Source organism: Juglans microcarpa x Juglans regia, chromosome 8D (genome assembly GCF_004785595.1).
Source record: "Juglans microcarpa x Juglans regia isolate MS1-56 chromosome 8D, Jm3101_v1.0, whole genome shotgun sequence".
In the NCBI taxonomy this organism is placed as follows: Eukaryota; Viridiplantae; Streptophyta; class Magnoliopsida; order Fagales; family Juglandaceae; genus Juglans; species Juglans microcarpa x Juglans regia.
In genome coordinates this window covers 3,121,671-3,143,705 of record NC_054608.1, presented here as the reverse complement: position 1 = coordinate 3,143,705, position 22,035 = coordinate 3,121,671, and the positions used below count along the sequence as shown (strand labels likewise).

The window sequence follows — 22,035 nt, the reverse complement described above, 5'->3', positions numbered from 1 at the left end:
AGACAACCAAACACCCAAAGATGAGTGTAGGTGGGTGAAGTGTTGAAGAGAAGTTGAAAAGGAGTTTGATTTTGAAGGGAGCGACTAGTGGTTCTATTGATGAGATAAGCAGCAGTAAAGACACATTCGCCCCAAAATTTGAGGGGTAAATGTGCCTGAAAACGAAGGTTACGAGCAATGTTCAGTAGGTGCCTGTGTTTACGTTCTGCAACACTATTTTGTTGAGGAGTATCAATACAAGTACGTTCATGAATGATACCGTGATCATGAAAATAGTTTTGGAGATTTTGAGAGAGAAATTCTTGGCCATTGTCGGTACGAATAATTTTAACAGTGGAATTAAACTGGTTTTCAACAAGGGCAAAGAAATGCATTAAATGGCTAAATGTTTCTGATTTAAAACACATTAAATAAATCTAGGTAGTGCAAGAAAAATCATCAACAATAGTCAAGAAATAATGTGCACCACAAATAGAAGCAGTAGAATATCCACCCCAAATATCACAATAAAGTCGATTAAAAGGAATTGGACTTGTATTATTAGCATGAGTTGAAAAAGGTAAGCGAGTATGTTTAGAACGAGTATAAACATCGCAATGAGAAAGGGTACATGGACTATTAAAAATATGAGGAATAACAAAACTAGAAGGATGACCTAGACATTGATGCCATAGGGTCTTATTATCAAGATGGTGAGTGGAGAAGGAAGTGGGTTGAGATGACCGAAAAATGTAGAGTCCATTGCAAGCTTCACCCGCTCCAATCAGCCTCTTCAATTAAAGGTCCTGAAAAAAAATGAAGAAAATGAGAAGAGGACAACACAAGATAAATTACGAGTGAGTTGAGGGATAGAGAGGAGATTATAATGGAAAAGAGGGACAAAAATGACATTGGAGAGGGTGAGGGTCTCTGATAACCGAATGGTGCCAACACCTTCGACGGGAATCATTTCTCCCGTGGGTAGCCGAATGTTACGGCTCAAAGGAGACTGCTGAAGACTCAAGAAGGATGATCGACAGTGGCTTATATGATCACTAGCGCCACTGTCAATGATCCAATCAGTGTGAGGATAAAAAATAGAGGGGGTTGAGAAGGAGTTACCAACGAAGTTTGCCATCGGAGTGGGAGTTTTCAAGATGAGCTTTAGTTGTTGATAATCTTCCGGAGAGAGACTTGGGATGGGACTCGAGGAGGAGTCGGCGAGGTGAATTGTGGCAGAAGGTGGTTTCCCGAGCAGCGAAGGCTTGCGATGGTTGTGGGGTTCACGCTCAGGTGGGTATCCAATGATGAGCCAGCAGCGGTTGCGCAGGTGTCCATCTTTACCGCATTCGATGCATTTGAGTGGTGGCCGTTCGTGGGTGGAATTTCGAGCAGCAAGGGCAATGGTTTTCGACGAAATGCGAGAGACTTGGAGGAGCCGTTGTTGTTCCTCTTGAAAGAGGATGGAGAAGACTCAGTTCAGAGATGGAAGAGGATCAGTGGCAAGGATTTGGGATCGAAGAGTTGCGAACGAATCGTTGAGTCCTAAAAGAAATTGGAACACCCATTCGTCCTCAGCTCTTTTCTCTAAAGTGGTGGCATCGGTGGTGGGTTGGAGGTTCCCTAATTCATCCCATAGCTGTTTAATGCTATTGTAATAATCGAGTATGGAGAGGTGATTTTGGTGAAGATTAGATATTTCTCTTTTGAGATGAAATAAGCGGGCATTGTTGCCGTGGCAAAAACGAGACTCAAGGTCGAGCCAAACAGCACGGGGGTCATCGTGGTAGTCAAGGGAATTGGCAAGAGAAGGGGTAATGGTGTTGAGAATCCAAGTGAGGACTATGTCCTTGGTACGGCTCCATTGGGCATAATCAGAAGAAGTTTTTCGGGGGGCTTTGAGTGTGTCATCAACAAAGCATAGTTTGTTCTTGGCATTGAGGGCTCGGCGAAGAGCGCGTTGCCATTTGGAGAAATTATCGCCGGTTAGATGACCAAAGATGAGGACAAGGCTGGGAGAATCAGAGGGGTGAAGGAGGTGTCGGGAGGAAATTTCAGAGGAAGAAGACATGGAATTTTCAAAGGAAGAAGACATGGGGGTCGGCAGGGAGGGGCTCAGGATTAAGGTAGGCCTAATACCATGTTAAGAAACAATTTTACTGAATAATATCTTCATACTTTTCATTGATGTATCGTGTAAATATATAGCTATACAATAGGAGTGATATACATGGAAATAAAATCATAAACGGCTGTACAATTAAAACAAATATTTGGTAACTGTTTAAGAGCAAAACTGGCGGGATTTGGCAAGAATCATGGGATCTAATTCTGAGATTCTGAGGTGCTGTAATATCTCTTACCTAGAAAGTTAAAGATAAATAGTTGGAAGGCCAAAAATATAATAAAGATCATATACAAGGGCTGAAAGGATGAACAAGATACCTTCTAGCTCTTTGATATAATGAAAAAGATGCAACCCGGTACAATGATCTTCATGAATGTTAAATGTGAATGAAAGAAATGGTGCAAAATCAATTTATTTATCGAAATTTTACTTGACACCGACCCAAAAACTTTGACTACTCGATCGGGTGCTAAATTTTTATTTTCTTTTGTCGTCAAGACAGTTCTAGAACCTAAAATTTGCAAGTGTTTAGTCATTTATTCATGTAATCTTCAAGTTTAGGCAATTTCACATGCATGGAACCCTTGTTTTATTTTGAAAACAACATTGCAAAAAAAAAAAAAAAAAGAAGCTTGGAGTTTAATGTTATTAATATCTTATGATAAAGGAGAAGACAGTGTACTTCAATTTTGATATGGGAATACCAATATTGTCATTCATATACTTGTTGAGAAGTTGGCTTCGGCTCGGTTACGTACCTTGCATCTTTGCTTTTCTTGGGCCTTCTTCTATTCAGAATTTTGGTGGGTTTTGTGTTGTTGCTCCTTCTTTCTGGGGTTTTAACAAAATTCAAAGAACAGTTGGGTCTTTGGCCCAAAGGAAAACACAATGGCATTATGCATTCTTCTAATTTTTTGCGAGTTCGATGCTATATTAGATAATGATAGGGTTACCCTCCCATTATCCATTTTCTCCTGACGAGGCACATGGTAATATGTGGTTTTTAATAAAAATATATTCAAAATAAATAGACTTCCAAAAGTATAAAAAAGGGAGACTGAAATTTTAGACTCCATCTACCCTTTTGTGTTTGTATTTATTTCTTTTTTTAATGAACCACGTAGACATCAAGATGGTCATTAAACTTTAGATGACACGGTTGCATCATCCGTAGTAGAAATGGCATTTGAGTTGCCCTTTCTTTTTGTTTTGGAAGTAACTTGAGTTGTCCTTTCTAGTTGATTATTCCCATATCAATTCAATATATGCCAGCTAATACTTTACCTTCTAGTCCAAGAGAAGAGTACAAGTATTAATATTTTGAATAGTCTCAAGCCGAACAAGACAAAAACACGACTTTAAAAGACTTTGAATTTATTTCAGCCACATTTTATTCGTAAGGTCAATAAAAACATCAGAGCAATTAATAGATATGCAAACGAAATCGTTATATGTTCACATATGACTTTTATTTGTTCATATATGTCATGATCTCAATGACCACTACTTTCTTAATTATTCATGTCGTTCTCAATGACAACAGCTGTTTTTTTTCCTTTCTTTTTTTGGTAATTGAGAAATTGTACTATTGAATAAAAACAATCCTAACTAATCTCAAGATTTACAAAATTTTTAATATGCAGTTTAATGTAAGTGCACATTGAATAATTTATGAAAACATTTTCCTAGTTTGATGTCTCCAGCTAAGAGTGTGAATGCTGAGTACCTCCAAACCCAAGAAGTCTGGTTTATACAGCTCACTCCATAGCCACTACACCACCCTTGGAGTTAAAAATAATTAAGTATTTGGAAACATTGAGAATAGAACCGGTTCCATATGCTGCAACTAGCAACGAGTTCTTACAAATTTACATACTAGATTGATATTTCATAATTGAAAAATGTTAGACCTACAAAGAGATCTTGTAAAAGCAAACTTACATAATAATGTAGTTTGATGTGATACATTGGATCTCTATGTAGACCAATCTTACATAATTGAGTAAATTTACTTTTGTAAGATGTTTATGTATGTCAAGTGTTGGGTTTGTGGAGCTTGGTTTGTGAGTTGAGAAAACGCCAGTCAAAGACTTCACTCGACAGACCTGCGATGGGTCGATCAAGCCAAGCTTAGAGAGAGATTTCGCTTGAGTCTTGTGTGACATGTAGCTCGCGTGAAACCTAGGCAGAGAGTTCGTTTGGGTCTCGCTCAATGGGCAGCTTGAGTGAACATCGGACAGAGATTTTGTTTGAGAATCACTCGACACTCTGCTCGAACGAACAACTCAAAATAAGTTTTTCTAGGATTTCCGCTGCTAGCCTACACACACACACACACACACACACACATCTGTGTGTGTGTATTATATTTGTTTTGAGTAACAATCTAAAGGCGGAATTGAATGACAGAAATAGAAAGGAAAAGAGAGAGGTAGCCCTTGTGTGTGTGAGAGAGAAAAAGTGAGGCATAGATATTGTATTGTTGCACGGTGTTCCTGCTTTCTTTTTAATAAAATCCCCTATATCTCTGTGAACGTAGGAAAGTTGTTGAACTGCGGTAATTTTGTGTCATGTGATTGTCTATTTTCTTGTTGTCATTTACTTGTCTATTGCATTGTTGCTAAGACCCTGGGATGTTAAACTAGTATCTAAAGCCCATGTCAGGTCTAAGGGAGAACGATTGTGAAACCCAAAAATTTTCTTTTTGGGCTTTATGTATATTAGTTCTTTTTTTTTTCTGTTCTTTGGTAAAAACTGAGGCCCAAGTAGGTAGGATAGTGGGTTCAATGGAGGGCCCAGCCCATGTGGGAGTCCATGAGCTAAAAGAAAAAGAAAACTATGCCCCTTGTTGCAAACGACAACATTTTGGACTTGAAGGGTGAAAATCCTAGGACCTTTTCATTTCACCCCAGCGCCACAGGACCCTCTCCTCTCCTATTCTCTTTTCTTCTTTTTTCCTCCTCCCTCCTGCAACTCGTGAGCCCTTGCCGCCCATGCCGCTACTTGCCACCCATGCCGCTACTGCGCCATTGCTACACGTCCTTCCAGCTTTGGCCACCACCCTCATCTGTCGCCACCTCCCTTTCCACCAATCCGCACCTGCCATTCTGCCAACTTGTGCACCTCTCAAGCACTGGTTGGGAAATGCAGTAGAAAGCATGACAAAGTCAAAGGCTCAAGTGGATTGGATGAGTCATTTAGCACCGCAGTTCAATGTATGACATTTTTTAATGAGATCACCCCACGTCTGCTTGCACAACAATATTCTTGCGTAGCTAGGATTTGTATGGATCCTAATATGGAGGAGGTGTTCTTACTCATGCCCCTGAGCCGCAGAGTTGATTGGATCTGGTGGTTGGAGTGACGCAGCGTATGTCGATGCTATATTAATTTAGTTTATCAAACTTTGTATTTATTGCAGATGTTACTTTTTTTATTGACTAAGTACATAATTTGCTAACGGTTCATTGACTGAGTTTATGAAAGTTGTTTTTTTTAATGATTTTCATAATTTGCTAATGGTTTATTTCAATTTCTAAAATCATTTGCTACTTTTTATATTTGATTTGTCTCTATATTATTTACTAGCATATTTTAGATAAGTCATATTCGACATGATTTAGATGCTTTTTGGATGTTCATTGCCATCCTATATACGCTTATTATAAATTATTCGTTCAGGTTGTGAAGTGTTATTAGGGTAATTGTTTTTGATACTGCAGAATGGATAGAGGAAGTGGATAGGATGATGAGCCCTAAGTAAAGTCCAACAACGCGACCGAAGGTGCATTGAGTAGTAACCAGTATCCAACGTGGGACGAATACCCAGATTGGAGGTGTGGTCCCTTAATGTGGGATCACATAGTGTAACGCCCCAAACTCGGTTGGCTCGGAGAATTACTACCTGTCACTTAAGAACATGTTTTCCAACACATCTAAAATAAAACTCCAAAACTTTATTAGCAAAACTCAATTTCATGTAGTCTAAAAAAAAACACATTGAAAACTCTACAAAGTCATTACTGCAGCAAAATAAACTAAGGCATCCAAAATCTCTCGGTGGTCGTAACAAACCAAACTAATACTTTCATAAGTCTTACTAAAACCCAAGCCCAAAATATAAATAAATCGAAAAGACATTAAAACTAAAAGACATCAGAATTCATTCTTCTAACATCTTCTCCCAGCTTAATCATTCACACCAATCTAATCCAGGTCCTTAGTTGGACTCTCCACTTCATCTGAAAAATATTATGAAGATAGGGGTGAGTTATCAACAACTCAGTAAGCAGAGGACATATGCTAACGTGCAAACATGAGCATTTACAAAGTATAGCATGCAGAATAAAACATTTTCCAGAGTTATCATGCAGAGCAGGACATATTTTCAAAAGTAACAGAGCGATGGTTTTAAGACACGTAAAACCCATAATACTTTGGCATAACATAAACTGAGTATCATCATCATATCAAAACAGAGCATCAAATAGAGTAGAGACCATGTTTCACCCCCGTGGTAGGGTTGTACTAACCCCGGTGGCCAAACCAGGCAGAGACAGAGGTGATATCTTTCCTTTATTCTTCTCGGAGCCCCGAGTGTGCACACAGGAAAGACCACAATAAAACCACTTTGTTTCCAAAGTGGGTGCACTCAAAGACAGAGAAGTTGGTACCAACCCAAACAGAGCAGAGCATAACAGAGCAGAGCAGAGCAAAGCAGAGACAGAGTCAGATACGAAAACCAGTACACCATGCCAAAGGTTTTCAGATGTTATATCAAAATAATACAGAGTATCAAAACAGAATCAGACAGTTTACACACACTGAACACAAAAGCCAGAATATCTTTTCAAATAAATGCACAACTTTTCATATTCTCAATATCGCTCATTTTTCAAATTTTAGAAATCACATGACAGAATTTAGCTCATGTCTACACAATGCATGTCAGAACATATTTTTCTCTTTTTCGTACAGATTTCATGAGTATGCAAATAAACGACCGAGGTTGGTTTTTGTTTTTTCCCAAGTTCTCATTTCACCACAAAAATATGCAAAATTTTCAGAAAATCAACCTCAGTCTCAAATAATTCGTGTAAGGCCTAGTATAGGAACCCCGCTTACCTAAACAACTTAGCTTATCAGAATTTTCCTCAAAAATGTCGAGTCGAATATAAATCGTCACCTATAAAAAATAATAACATAATTTCCGTAAGTTTTCAATCAATCACGGATTTCGACATTTAATCCTAAACTTCTAAAATAACCTATTTTAATATCTCAAAACTTAAAACCCTCATAATCTCAAAATATATCATCACTTCCTAAAAATCACCAATATTCACCATGACCAACGTTCAACTCAAAACACCAATATTTAAACCCGAAACAGCCAACAAATTTCATAGCATAAACCAGTCTCACACTAACAACTCCATCATCCAATCCAACCGACACCTCCTTACTCCTCGGACTCAGTCCGGTACAACCAACAAATCACAGTAAATATGAATTAGCACAGAAATACATTTAAATCTCAAAAGTTCTTTGGGAAAAATACTTACAATGCTATAATATAATTTTTTAAAGATCACGGAGTTGTACGAAGCGACAACGCAGCAACAAAACAGTGCCAAATGCACTGTGACCGAGGGTCTCAAAGACTCACTTTTGAACGGGTGCAAACGAAGACCCGAGATTGATAGGGTAGGGCCTAGGGATGTCGGTGAAGCTAGTGGTGGTGGTGGTTGGCCGTGGGTGGCCGCGCAAAGGGTGGTTGAAGTGAAAAAATACCCAAAACGGAAATATTGGTGGGGCTTCACCGGTGACAGATCGGAGGTGGGGTTGGGTCCATTGGATTGCAAGGAGGTCGAGGATGATGTGGTGAGAAGATGGTAGCCGGAGGTGGCGCGACGGCGGCGCAGCGGCGCAAGGAGTGCCGTAGCTTGGTGATGCTCGAGGGAGCTAACGGCGGTGCGGTTGGGGCTGAGAATACAGGGTGGTGGTCGCCGGTGGCTGGGGAGGATGGAGGGCCGGCCGATGTCAATCACCGCCGGCACACGGAGGCGGGCTGGGAGGATGAAGGAACGGACGGAGAGAGGAGAGGGAGAGACGTGCCTTGCGGGAAGAGGCCAGGAAAAATAAAAGAAAAGAAAGAAAAGAAGGAAAAAAAAAAGAAGAAAAAGGAAGAAAAAGAAAAGAGGAGAGAAAATGTAGGGAAAGAAATGAGGTCCAATTCTCACATCTTGGGTCACAAAAATGATCCAACGGAAACGATTTTAAAACAGCAAGTGAAATAAAATAATTTAAACGCAGTGATTAAAATGAAAAAAAATAATAAAACCCAATAATAAGCTAATTTAATATGAAAAATAATTTAAATGTATTACAATAATCAACTATAAGAAATCATTTCAGAATGATTTTCACAAAATTAAAAATCATAAAAATAAACCCACTAAAAATCCAACCAATTTTAAAATAAGAAAAAAAATTTTTAAATTAATAATAATAATCTTTCAATTAAAAATACACTAAAATATGGGGTGTTACACATAGCCAATCTTATGGCCGTCGTAGAAGAGCAAGAATCTATGGAGCTAGTGGTTAAGGGAATGCCGCAACAGAACATTGGCTAATGCGGACGAGACTATATAGTCACAATCCTCAATGGACATCGAAATTATTGTTATAACATGTTCCGGATGGAAGTATATACATTCCAAGCATTATGTAATACATTACGCACTGATGCCATTCTGGAATTGACAAGTGAGGTTTTTGTGGAGGAAGCCATTGTAATGTTTGCATACACCGTTGGACATAGGCAAGATCAGCGAATGACAGGCGATCGATTTCAACATTTGAGTGAAACCGTTAATCAGCATGTCTACGTAGTGATGCAGGCACTCTGTCGCCTTGCTCCTCAGGTGATTGCACCTACACATGTTGCTGGGGTGGAGCCTTATATTGAAGGCAATCTCAGGCATTATCAATGGTTCGTGGTAACCATTGGTTGACATTTTTGTAGTGTGGTCGATCCCATTTATTAAAAATTAAAGAACTCACAATTTTATTAGAAAAAATCTATTCATCATTCCAACTCTCATTATCCTCCCATCATCCCATGATGTGGCATTAAATGATAGGTTCACAAGTAAAATGTAATAAATAATTTCTAATCACCTGATGCCATATCATAGGATGAAGAAATGATGATGGAAGTTGGGATGATGAGTAGCATTACTCATTTTATTATATGATTGTAGAAATGTTATGGTGCAATTGACGGCACTTATATCAACACATGGGCACCCGCCGTGGTAGCTAACACGTATCTATCTCGGAATCACTGAGTTAGCCAAAATGTGCTGGCAGCTTGTAATTTCGATATGAAATTTACGTTCATATACGCTGGATGGAAGGGTACTGCCCATGATGCTTGCATATTTATGGATGCGTTGAGTCGTCTAGGGATCAATTTTCCATGGCCTCTTGAAGGTAAGTACTATATATTAATTAATTTCTGGACAAACGGTATTTCATAATGTTTGAAGCAAATATTATTAATGTTTTTTAATATTTTTCAGGTTATTATTATTTAGTAGGTTCCGCATTTCCATGCACTGAGAGATTTATGCCCCCATATCCCAGGGTGGGGTATCTTAGGTCTGAATGTCACAACAATCGTTCATTTCCTCCAAAATGTTACTGAGCACACTTTCGGTGTGTTAAAAAAATGGTTTCGAATTTTGCAATCAATGAATCCATACAGGCCAACAATGCAACAATATATTATTGTTGTTGCATGTTGTGTCATACATAACATTATTTGCATGATTACATCTGATGATGAGATATCCCGTGGTTTTACCAATTCAGATTGTTATGTTGGACAGACCACTAAAGATAACCTGGCTCATTTGTTGCGTATTTCTGACATGTCATTTTCGTCGGTACAAGCCATGGTTGCAACTAGGGAATCTATCGCACTACCTATGTGGTTAGTCCTGAACGTCTTCCGCTACGCCATTTATTTTGAAAATAAGTGACATGAAATAATTAATTAAAAAATTAGAGTATTGAATAAAAGCTACACACTCTACATATCATTTAAAAAATATGTAATTTTATTATTTTATCTTCATATTTTATATTTTATATTTTATAAAATATGAGGATAAAAGAACAAATTTATATATTTTTAAATGATGTACAAAAATATAAGATTTGTGTATAAATTTTTTCTTGAATCGTAACAAAGTAATAGAGAAAAGGTCAGGTGTCTGTTTTAAATTTTAATTTCCAAAGCCAGTACCTACGTACTCAACATAAACCGTACTAGTACGTACTACTTACCTTTACTTGGGTACGTAATCTTTTTCTTTTCTTTTTACTATTAAATTTGTGGAAAAACCAACCACAAATTTTCCTTCAGCATCTTTGATGACCTCACCTCCTCCAAATAATTTCAAAATTTCAAAACAATTCCCATAATTAATATTAAATTTGACCGTTCCAATAGTTGGACTAGCCCATTTAGAACTTGAATTTCCGGGAAACTCCCAAGTACTTCTAACTACTATAGGCCTAATTAATTATATTGCTTTATAGATTATATTTTTTTTTAAAAATATCTATACATCACACTCATATTTTACTTTCATTTTACAATGATGAGATAACATTACTCACTAATTTTAATATTTTCTCTCTAAAAAAAAATAAAAGATCATTCAAAGATAGATATATGATAAAAGTATTGTCACATTTTACATAACGAGAAAGAGAATGGTTTATAGAATTACTCTTACAAAAATGTAGTGGTAATTTTACCGAAATAAATATACAATAGAAATTGCATTTGAATGGTCCTTCTAGTTGATTATTCTTACATAAATATTTTGAATAATCTCAAGAAGGGGAAATTACAAGACAAATTACAAAACACGACTTTAAAAGGCAGTTGACTTGTGAAATTATTTTTGCATTTATTCAGGCACATTTTATCGTTGGCTTTAATTAAAAAAAATCAGTGCAAATGACAGGTTTGACAAATATGCAAATGAAATCTTCTTACTACACGTCACATATGTACATCTTATTCATGTCCTTGTCAATGACAACATGAGTTGTTTCCATCCATCCAACTTCAAGATATAAACATATATCTGAACACGACGCAATCTGTTCATAGAGAAAAGAGTCAGTTCCATATGCAGCAATTAGCAAACAGTTCTTACAAATTAACATGTTAAATTGATATTTCATAATTGAAAGAGTCTAGATTTAAACAAAGATGTAGTACTTAAACAATGATATGGTTTAATGCATGTGATATGTTGGATCGAAACTAATTTCTTATAACATGGCCCAACATTTCTCTTCCTAGAAAGTTAAAGATAAATAGTTGGAAGGCCAAAAATATAATAAAGATCATATACAAGGGCTGAAAGGATGAACAAGATACCTTCTAGCTCTTTGATATAATGAAAAAGATGCAACCCGGTACAATGATCTTCATTAATGTGAAATGTGAATGAAAGAAATGGTGCAAAATGAATTTATTTATTTGTGGTTTAAAATGAATTTATTGTGATTAAGACTTCGTTTGGGAATACAAAATATTATCTCAACTCATTTTTATAATTTTCTTTCCATACATCACTACAACATGATAAACACTTTTCAATTTCAAATATTTTAACTTTTTCATCTAATCAATGCAAAATCATTACAACTTTCCTTATAAACTTCCAAACAAAATATAGAAAATAATTCAACTTTTTCAAGTTTCAAAACAAGAATAATATTTTAATAATATTTTTACTTTATAATATTTTTAATAATTAACATTTTCTCTCTCATTTTCTAAAATCCAAGAAAACATCTTAATTTAAACAATTTTTCTACTATTCGTAAATCATTTTTATTACTATTCATAAAATTCTCGTCTCATCCGGTGACCCGTTTCATTCCATCCTGACGAGGCCTACTGCCATCTTGATCGAGTGTTTCTTTGGCATTCTCAAAGCTGCCTTATACGACTTGACTAGATGTATAAGACAGACTAATTTGTGCCGCCGGTAGTGGAATATAGGTCACGTTCATACCTGGTGCATGGAATGCTGTTCTTCATCCTCCCATATGCCTTGTATAAAACTCGATCATGTACGGCAAGTTTTACAGGCAAAAACCACAATAGTACTAAACTTTATCAATCCGCCCTCTCTTAGAAATAGTAGTGGAGGCGATTATGGGTGGTTATAATAAGCTGCTTGTGCAAGTCATATGGGTAGGCGTAATATTATCTAGAATGGCAACTGCAGCACCAGCAACAGCAACAACTAATGGATCAGCCCTCCCTAACTGCCCCAACTGGTGTGGAGATGTTGAAATTCCATATCCATTTGGTATAGGTGAAGGTTGTTCCCTAAATAAAAGCTTTTCTGTCGATTGCACCAAATCGTCGGACGGACTCCGACCATGGAAGCAGGGCGTCGTTGTCCAACAGATTTCCATCCAAGGTCAGATTGACATCTTCATGAACACTGTTGAGGTCTGTAACAACGGGTCGGGGCTCTCGACAAACTTGCAGTTTACCGTTCTGAGAACCGCCACCGATACTTTTACCATTTCTAACACCCAAAACGTGTTCGTTGCTGTTGGCTGCGATACATATGCATTCCTTGATGGTAACCAGAACAATGGAAACTTCTCCATGGGCTGCATGTCCATTTGCCAATATCAAAGCAATGTTTTGAATGGGACTTGCTCGGGAATTGGTTGTTGCCAGGTAGAGATCCCGGAAAGAGTGAGCAAAATGACTTTGCGAGTATATAGCTTCAATAATCACACAAAAGTATTGAAATTCAATCCCTGCGGCTATGCTTTCGTTGTTAAGAAACAACTGTTCAATTTCTCCTCCGTTTATCTTTCCAGTCTCCAGAATAATAGAACCATTCCAATGGTACTTGATTGGACGATCGGTAATGAAAGGTGTAAGTATGCTCAGCTCAAGACTGATTACATATGTGGAGGGAACAGCACATGTGATGATCCTGAAAACGGCTATGGATACCGTTGCCAGTGCAATAAGGGTTACGAGGGCAACCCCTACCTCCCACTTGGTTGCAAAGGTACTTACTACTCACGTCTAAGAAGCTTCTCAAAATCAAAATCTTAATGACTAAATTTTTCATTAAGATTTACGACGGTCTGCGGCTGTTGCATGTGCTCATGTGTTTCAGATATTGATGAGTGTATTTCACTTGAGAAACCTTGCGCTGGCCGTAATGCAAGATGCATCAACACTGATGGAAGTTACACATGTACCTGTCAACATGGGTTCGAAGGAGATGGACAGATAGGTTGCAGAAAAAGGCATTCTAAAATTATTCCTATTGCACTCGGTACGTATGCATAAGAATTAATTTATGGAAGTTTGTAAATTAGGAATTAAGCAACAAAATGAAAAAAGAAGTTTCAAAAAGTACTATAGTATCTTAAAATATTTTTGGCACATGATCGACATGGAGATTTGCTTGTTAGGCTTAATTTGTAGCTACCATTTAGAGATCAACATGTCTCTCCATTAACAATTTTAGTATAAAACCTATTAATAATATATATAAATTAATATCCCAAGTACTGCAAGCTGGCGTAATCGTTCTCCTATTAATTTTTTGAGTTAAGCAGGTGCTAGTACATGCCTTGGGGTATTATTTCTACTTATTGGTGGATGGGGGTCATACAAAGTGGTGAAGAAAAGGAAAAGGATTCAACGTAGGCAGGAGTTCTTTAAACGAAATGGCGGATTGTTGTTACAACAGCAAATATCTCAAAGTGAATTGAATGTTGAGAACACGAAATTATTTAATTCAAAGGACTTGGAGAGAGCCACTGACCATTTTAATGTTAATAGAATACTCGGTCAAGGAGGACAAGGCACTGTTTACAAAGGTATGTTAGACGATGGAAGAATTGTTGCTGTGAAAAAGTCAAAGATAACTAATGAAGGAAAGCTTCGAGAATTCATTAATGAAGTTGTTGTTCTTTCACGAATTAATCATAGGAACATTGTTAAACTACTAGGTTGTTGCTTGGAGACAGAAGTGCCTTTACTAGTGTATGAATTTGTTCCTAATGGAACTCTCTCAAAATATCTAAGTGACCAAAACGAAGAGTTTCCACCAACATGGGATATGCGCTTACGAATTGCCACAGAAATTGCCGGAGCTCTCTATTATTTACACTCAGCAGCTTCATTACCCATTTACCACTGAGACATTAAGTCAACGAACATTCTCTTAGACGATAAGTACAGAGCAAAAGTAGCAGATTTTGGGACTTCAAGATCCATTGCTATTGATCAAACTCACTTGACTACCCTAGTGCATGGAACTTTTGGATACTTGGATCCTGAATATTTTCAGTCAAGTCAATTTACAGAAAAGAGTGATGTTTATAATTTTGGTGTTGTCCTTGTTGAACTTTTAACCGGAGAAAAAGCTATCTCTTTGACAAGGGCACCAGAAGCCAAAAGTTTAGCCACACATTTTATTTACTCGATGGAAGAAAACAATTTGTTTGATATTCTTGATAAACGATTTCTGAAGGAAGCTGTAAAAGAAGAGCTTATTACAGTTGCAAACCTTGCAAAAAGGTGCCTGAACTTGGATGGGAAGAAACGACCAACGATGAAAGAAGTCTCAATGGAGTTGGAGGCAGTACAAATATCAAAAAAAGTTTCAAGCCTAGAAATGTGCGAAGGAGATGATGATGAAGGAAAGCTTCAAGAATTCATTAATGAAGTTGTCATTCTTTCACAAATTAATCATAGGAACATTGTTAAACTACTAGGTTGTTGCTTGGAGACAGAAGTGCCTTTACTAGTGTATGAATTTGTTCCTAATGGAACTCTCTCGAAATATCTAAGTGATCAAATTGAGGAGTTTCCACTAACATGGGATATGCGCTTACGAATTGCCACAGAAATTGCAGGAGCTCTCTACTATTTACACTCAGAAGCTTCATTACCCATTTACCATCGAGACATTAAGTCAACGAACATTCTCTTAGATGATAAATACAGGGCAAAAGTAGCAGATTTTGGGACTTCAAGATCCGTTGCTATTGATCAAACTCACTTGACTACACTAGTGCATGGAACTTTTGGATACTTGGATCCGGAGTATTTTCAATCAAGTCAATTTACAGAAAAGAGCGATGTTTATAGCTTTGGTGTTGTCCTTGTTGAGCTTTTAACCGGAGAAAAAGCTATCTCTTTGACAAGGGCACCAGAATCCAAAGGTTTAGCCTCGTATTTTATTTCCTCGATGGAAGAAAACAATTTGTTTGATATTCTTGATAAACGAATTCTGATGGAAGCTGTAGAAGAAGAGCTTATTGCAGTCGCAAACGTTGCAAAAAGGTGCTTGAGCTTGGATGGAAAGAAACGACCTATGATGAAAGAAGTCTCAATGGAGTTGGAGGCAGTAAAAATATCACAAAAAGCTTCAAGCCTTGAAATGTGCAAAAGAGATTATAGGCCTACTGTGAAGGAGGTGGTGGTGATGCTGGATGGACTAAGAGGTAAAGGAAAGCAAACAAGGAAAGAAGCTAATCTCAACACAGAAGAGACAGAGCATTTGCTTAGTGCATCCACACAGTACTCTTTAAACATTGATGTTGGTGTTGGCTATTCTTCCACAAGTACCATTTGATAGTATGGGAAATCAAGCACTAAAACCAACAAATGATGTCAAATAATCCATTAGTCCTTAAAAGCCTCAATCAGCAAGTATCTTCCTCCAAGTCAATGGATGATGGTATATTTTCGCTCTCTTTGCATCCAGTGTTTTAAGTTTTCTCCACATAGATCTTTTTGTATGTTCAAAGTTTGCTCTTAAGATCTGCTTTGCATTATTAAGAGCTTTTGTACGTACATGTGAGCAAGTCCAGTACTAGTACTCAATTAGGTGTCCGCATTGAAAGTCGTCCTAAGTTCAACATGTGTGTTCTAAATTTTTATTTGTGAATTATGGGTTGATTTATTGTAACTTAAATATTAGTGTTTGGGGTTGAAAGAAAACTCAATGCTTTGCTGTAGACTTTGGGTAAATTCTCGAAGTCGGAATATTCTTCTAAGTTCCTTGAAAGCAAATCTCGTCGTCTTCCGTTAACTAGCAAAAAGCCTGGGGAAGCTGAATTGGTCTAATATTTCATCAATATGTGTCTTTCAAAATCAAGATCAATCACTTCATATAATTTTTTTAGAGAAATATTTTAATTATAAAAAAAATTTATAAAAATAAATTTATAAATTATCATGACTTTATACTCATATCAATTTATAAATTTATTTCATAAAATAAAATAAAAGAAAAATGTAATCACGAGTAATATTGAAAAAGGGATGAAAAATTATGAGGTGGATGGAGTATGTAATTATTGAAACTGTACTCTAAATTTAGAAGTGTACTCTAGCTGTATCACGATAATCTATATTATAATATGGACAATACTAAGGATCCTGCTACATGTCCTGCTCTTTTTTCTTTCCAAGATACCAAAAATCCCAAAACAAACATCAACCGACAACATAAAAATGGGCTCAAAACAGTCCAATGTTACTTCTAATAGCCCACATAAACCTGAACAGCCCATACTTAACCCGAACACAACCCACCTATCAACCCTGAATATTGACACAACTCCCACAACACGCCTACACAACCACCAAAAGTCAACATTAATTCAAAACAGAATACCAAACAGCCACAAATTCCAGCCCACTGCACCGTACATATTTTTAAATTTTAATATAAAATATAATAAACAATTCAACTTTTTCAAATCTCAAAATAATAATAATATTAAAAAATAATATTCAAATAATATTTTATCAATTCAACTCAACTCACTTCAACATTCAAAGGCACTTTAAATAAACCTATTTAGGCTTCGTTTGGAAGCCAAATTCTTCTCAACTCATCTCAACTCATAATTACAACTTTTTCAAATTTCAACACAAAATATAATAAACAATTCAACTTTTTTAAATTCCAAAATAATAATAATATTAAAAAATAATATTTTAATAATATTTTATCATCTCAACTCAACTCAGTTCAACATCCAAACGAGCGTTACAATCCGAACAGCCACCTTACACAGCATGCCAACTTATATAATTAAAACAATCAAATTCCACTCAATGGCCTGCGTAAGGATTTGACACCATCCACACAAAAGGACTGAAACAGCCCACACATCAACCCCAGCACTTCTTCACACAAGACATTCATAAAACTTCCCAACGGTACTTAGCAACGACTGCAACAGCAGAGCTTATACCCATAAAGTACCATGTCAATTCATCAATCAATAATTAAACCACAAACAGCCATCATCAACTCCGAACGGTAACACAACTCCGCCCACACCGCCACTTCAAAACTCATCCGCCACCTAATCAACCCAACAACAGCGCACGTCAAATCTCTTCCACCCAACAACTTCACAATTTAGAGACTTCCAACTTCCAACTTCCAACACTAACCCAACAAAGTAAATACCAAGATCACCATAAACCAATTCATGCGGAGAACGAATTACCTTGGACAGGTGGTATCCGGTGGCTTCTATTGGTCACTGCCTTACTCCCAGAGGAAAAAACTACGACTGTGGAAAGTAAAATCCCAAGCGATTGTAGAGCGAGAATAGAAAGCCTTAAAAACAGGAGTCATGCTACACAGAAGGTTCACGCCATTTAAAAAATATATAATTTTATATTTTTATCCTCTATTTTATATTTCATATTCCATAAAGTATGAGAGTAAAATGATAAAATCAGCGTGCTCATGGGGTTTATGTTTAAAAATCTTTTAAAAACAGAGGGGCAACGGTGAGGAGTGCTTACCGACGCGACGAGGAGGGATCGAAAATGGCGTTGGATGGTGGGGTGAAGTCAACTTAAGCACAACTGTCGTCGAGCTTGAAGGGAGCACAACCAAGATTTCAAAAATCGTAGTCACGAACTCGTGGAAGAGGGTAAAATCTGAAATTGAATCAATCAGTCCATAGGGCCTAACGATGAGAAGAGAAGAGCAAGAAAAAACCAAAAAACTGTTGGAAATCAGAAATGGAACTACGGGAAGAGGAGATTTCGGGGTATGATAAATTGAAAGACGGAAGAGAGAGAGAGAGTGGAAAGGCTTACCGGCGGAAACCAGTGGCGCCGAATAAGGTGCTCGACGGAGATGATCCACATCCAGTCGAGAGATTGAGGCACGGTTGAGAGGAGAGGGTTGAGAGAAGTCTGCTGCAAGTGAGGAAAGTGAGGAACCGAAGGAAAAGCAAAACAATATACACAAAAGAAAGGGAAAACCGTCGAAAACGTGGGATTCAGGATTTTCGGACGAGCGGGAAAACTGAAACTCTCAAACAACCTCATCTCATTTCATTAATCTGTAATTTTTATCATTTCATTTTAATTTTTAGATTTTGCCTAAATTATTTGGTCTCAATTTACAATCCAAATCCCACAACCCCCACCTAACTGAAAGGGTAAGAAACCGTCGGGTGGAGGAAAAGAAAAGAGAAAGACATACCTGATCGTAGAAACGGCGTCGTCTGCTTCGTCAGGAAGGAAAAAAAAAATATGAGGCCTGGGTAGCGGGACTTACAGTTGACAATTTGCAAGCTAGGCATGCAATCCATAAGACTGGTCACTTGAGAGTATTGGCGTAATTGGCCAGACAAGAACAAAAATAAAAGTATAAAGAAAAGGAGATATACAAGTTAAACAAAATTAAAATATACATATATGTATTTTTTTTCATTATTTTTCTATTTATAAAAAAAATTATATATATATATATTTAATATATATATATATATATATATTGTATTAATTTGGGGTTGCCCCCACATTGGCCTTGTCCCTCATATGAGTACTAATGTGTGTTCGTTTTTTTATAAATAAAGGCTATTTATTTTAGTTTTGATAATTTGATACATGATGGATATTAAAACATTCAATAATTGGAGTACAAATGCATTGGCTTCACCTTAAAAGCAAAAGATGTAAAGGCTTTGAAATGATATGTGAGTTACAGTCGTTGAGAGAGAGAAAAAAAGAAAACTTTATAACTTGTATATTAGAGTGTGTTTGGATGTTGAAATGAGTTGAGTTGAGTTGAGATGATAAAATATTGTTAGAATATTATTTTTTAATATTTTTATTATTTTAAAATTTGAAAAAGTTGAATTGTTTATTATATTTTGTATTAAAAGTTGAAAAAATTGTAATGATGAGTTGAGATGAGTTAAGAGTAGTTTAGTAACCAAACGTACTACTTACTCTAAATTAAAGGACACAGAGTGTTTGAAAAAAACTCATACGACTTCACGTAATTTGATGTCCATATAATTAAATCATATCAATTTATAAATTTATTTTTATAAAATTTATTTGTAGCTAAATCATTTCTTTATCAATGGCCCTTAATTTTTGCCTACAAGTATCACTTACTAATAAACAAGCTATGGAACTTAGTTAATTAATATGTATTAAAAAGAAAAAGAAAAGACTCACTAACGAGATTTACCTCCATTAATTTTATGAGAAATTATACAGGCAATCGGGGTTGGGAAACCGTTGGGGAATTGGCTATTATAAAATTTTAAAAAAATAAATAATAAATAATAATAAATAAATAAATAAACCCTTTTGAGGAATGCTATGTGTCACAAAAAGTTGTGATAAACACGACAATGACTCTCAAAGAATCATAGGTATCAACTTTACCAAAACTTCCATCGTCCATTTCAAGATCTAGAGGCAAAGACTACAGGAGCAAGAAATGGAGAGCAAAAAACTACGAATCCTTACACGAGCAGCATCTACTCAAGATTTTAAGTGGGACATCTTTTTGTCTGGATCTACAATTTGGTGAGGAATTAAAACCCAAATCAATAAATCTCAAAGAAACTTCCACGTCAAAATCAACTTTGATTTGTAAATTTTTTATTTTTACACAGGGAGATGGAGCGAAACAACAAATTTACCTCCCCTTTATATTGGATTTGAGTTTAAATTTTGGTTCTTTAGGCTAAACTTCACTATAGTGTCTATGACCTAGATAAGACTGTCCCCTAGCTTTTTGTGAATGCTTCTCATTTATTCACATATTTGGCCGTCGTGTGCAAAAAAAAAAAAAAAAAAAAACGAATAAAGGAGAAAAAGCGTCTGAGAGAGAGAGAGTGTGACGTCGCGCGTTGTGTGTAGGAGAAACAAATCTATGGTGATGATCTGGTGAACCAACTGGTGGGTTGCATCTATGTTGGGTACCGAATCTGAGTTGGGTATTCAAGATCACGCACACTTAATTCTTGTTAGGAGTTTGAGGAAGAAGATGAGAAGAAAAACCTGCAAACGAGGAAGTTGCGACCACGTCTTCGTCTGTTTAGGAGGAAGGCTTTGTGTTTTTCAATGGGAAGACGAAAGGAGCAGTTCTTCAAGAGGGAGAGCAAAAATGATGGAACGTAGTCGATTGATATATATGAAATACACAGTTTCATTTTCCACGTGGATGCCAGTTACGTGGCGGTTCTCCCAGACGGTTACAAGTAGAATTTCTCTAATTTTATTTTGCAAAGCTAGGTTTGCGTCCAGTCTAATTTGCCTCATATTTACCTTCTTCACGTACAAAATGATTGAGACCATTAATAATTTTTATTTTTGCATATATTTAGTAAAACTTTAGTAAATATGTTAATTATGTTGTGTTATATATGGTGAATGAATAAGTTGATCTTCTCTATTAATTTCTTAACATAATACATTTACTCTTTTTTTCTTTTTACTATAATTAAGCATTAATTGGAAAGAGAAATAATATTTAAAGTCGTGAAGAAATTTACAAAAATCTCACGTAGTACTTAGTTGTCTAGGTTTCTTTTAATTTTTCAACAAATTTTTTATACTTACACCTATTTTTTGTCATTCATAAAATCTCACATTCTCATTTTTTTTCACATCTTATAAGAGGCAAGAAAATATCTTAGTCTTTTTTTATAAGTTATTTGGTAAATTTACAACATCATTTTTCTTATTTACTTACACTTTTCTTTTCAAGTCTTTTACTAGCTAGCTAACTTATTAATTTGGATTAGTTTTGTTAGTAAGTACGTATATGTGTGTATATATATATATATATATATATATATAAATATACACACTATCATAAAATTAATAATTAGGAGTGAAGGCAAAGATAAAATCACATAATTAATTTTTATCGTTTGTTTCAACAAATCTCACATAACTGTTTATATCTTAATTTTTATTGTTAACTACAAGAGATTTTAGTTTTAGGGATGAAATAATTTAGGGACTTCCATAAAAGTAATTATTAGAGACGAAATATAATTTCGTCTAAAAAAAATGATGACTTTGTAAAAACATTCGAACGTCGTAAAATCCGTTTGAACCACATTTTCTGTGACGAATTAGGTCGTCTCAAAATGTCAAAACCGTTCGAATGGTAAAAAATAAGTTTGAACGGTAAAGATTTGGTGGGAAATATTGGCGGGAAGTTTGCAAGCTCGTTCGAACACAATATTTATGCATTCGAACGGAACATTTGGTGTGAAATTAAATTAAAATTGCCGGGATTTTGTTTAAACCTTGTTCGAACGGAACATAAAATATTTACGAATTCATCGATTAATTTTATGTAATTAATGAAAAAATATTTTAGTATTTTTTTATGTTAAATAAATATTACTTATAATATCATTTTTTACATTAATTGCATCCCAAAAATATAATGTATGGCAGGAATATAATGTATGACTATTTGAATAATTAAATTAATTATACAAAATACAAATAGTCATCTTAGTTCTTACAAAAAAGCATT

General features: G+C 35.9%; 1 protein-coding gene across 1 annotated transcript; it reads left to right on the top strand.

Annotated features, from left to right (window-relative positions):
• Positions 1–12,227: 12,227 nt before the first annotated feature.
• LOC121243144 (wall-associated receptor kinase 2-like) lies at positions 12,228–16,167 on the top strand. The gene is made up of 4 exons (XM_041141208.1): positions 12,228–13,245; positions 13,357–13,518; positions 13,805–14,200; positions 14,969–16,167. Exons 1-4 carry the CDS (start codon positions 12,363–12,365, stop codon positions 15,829–15,831), a joined length of 2,304 nt encoding a protein of 767 aa, XP_040997142.1. The 5' UTR covers positions 12,228–12,362; the 3' UTR covers positions 15,832–16,167.
• Positions 16,168–22,035: the final 5,868 nt, after the last annotated feature.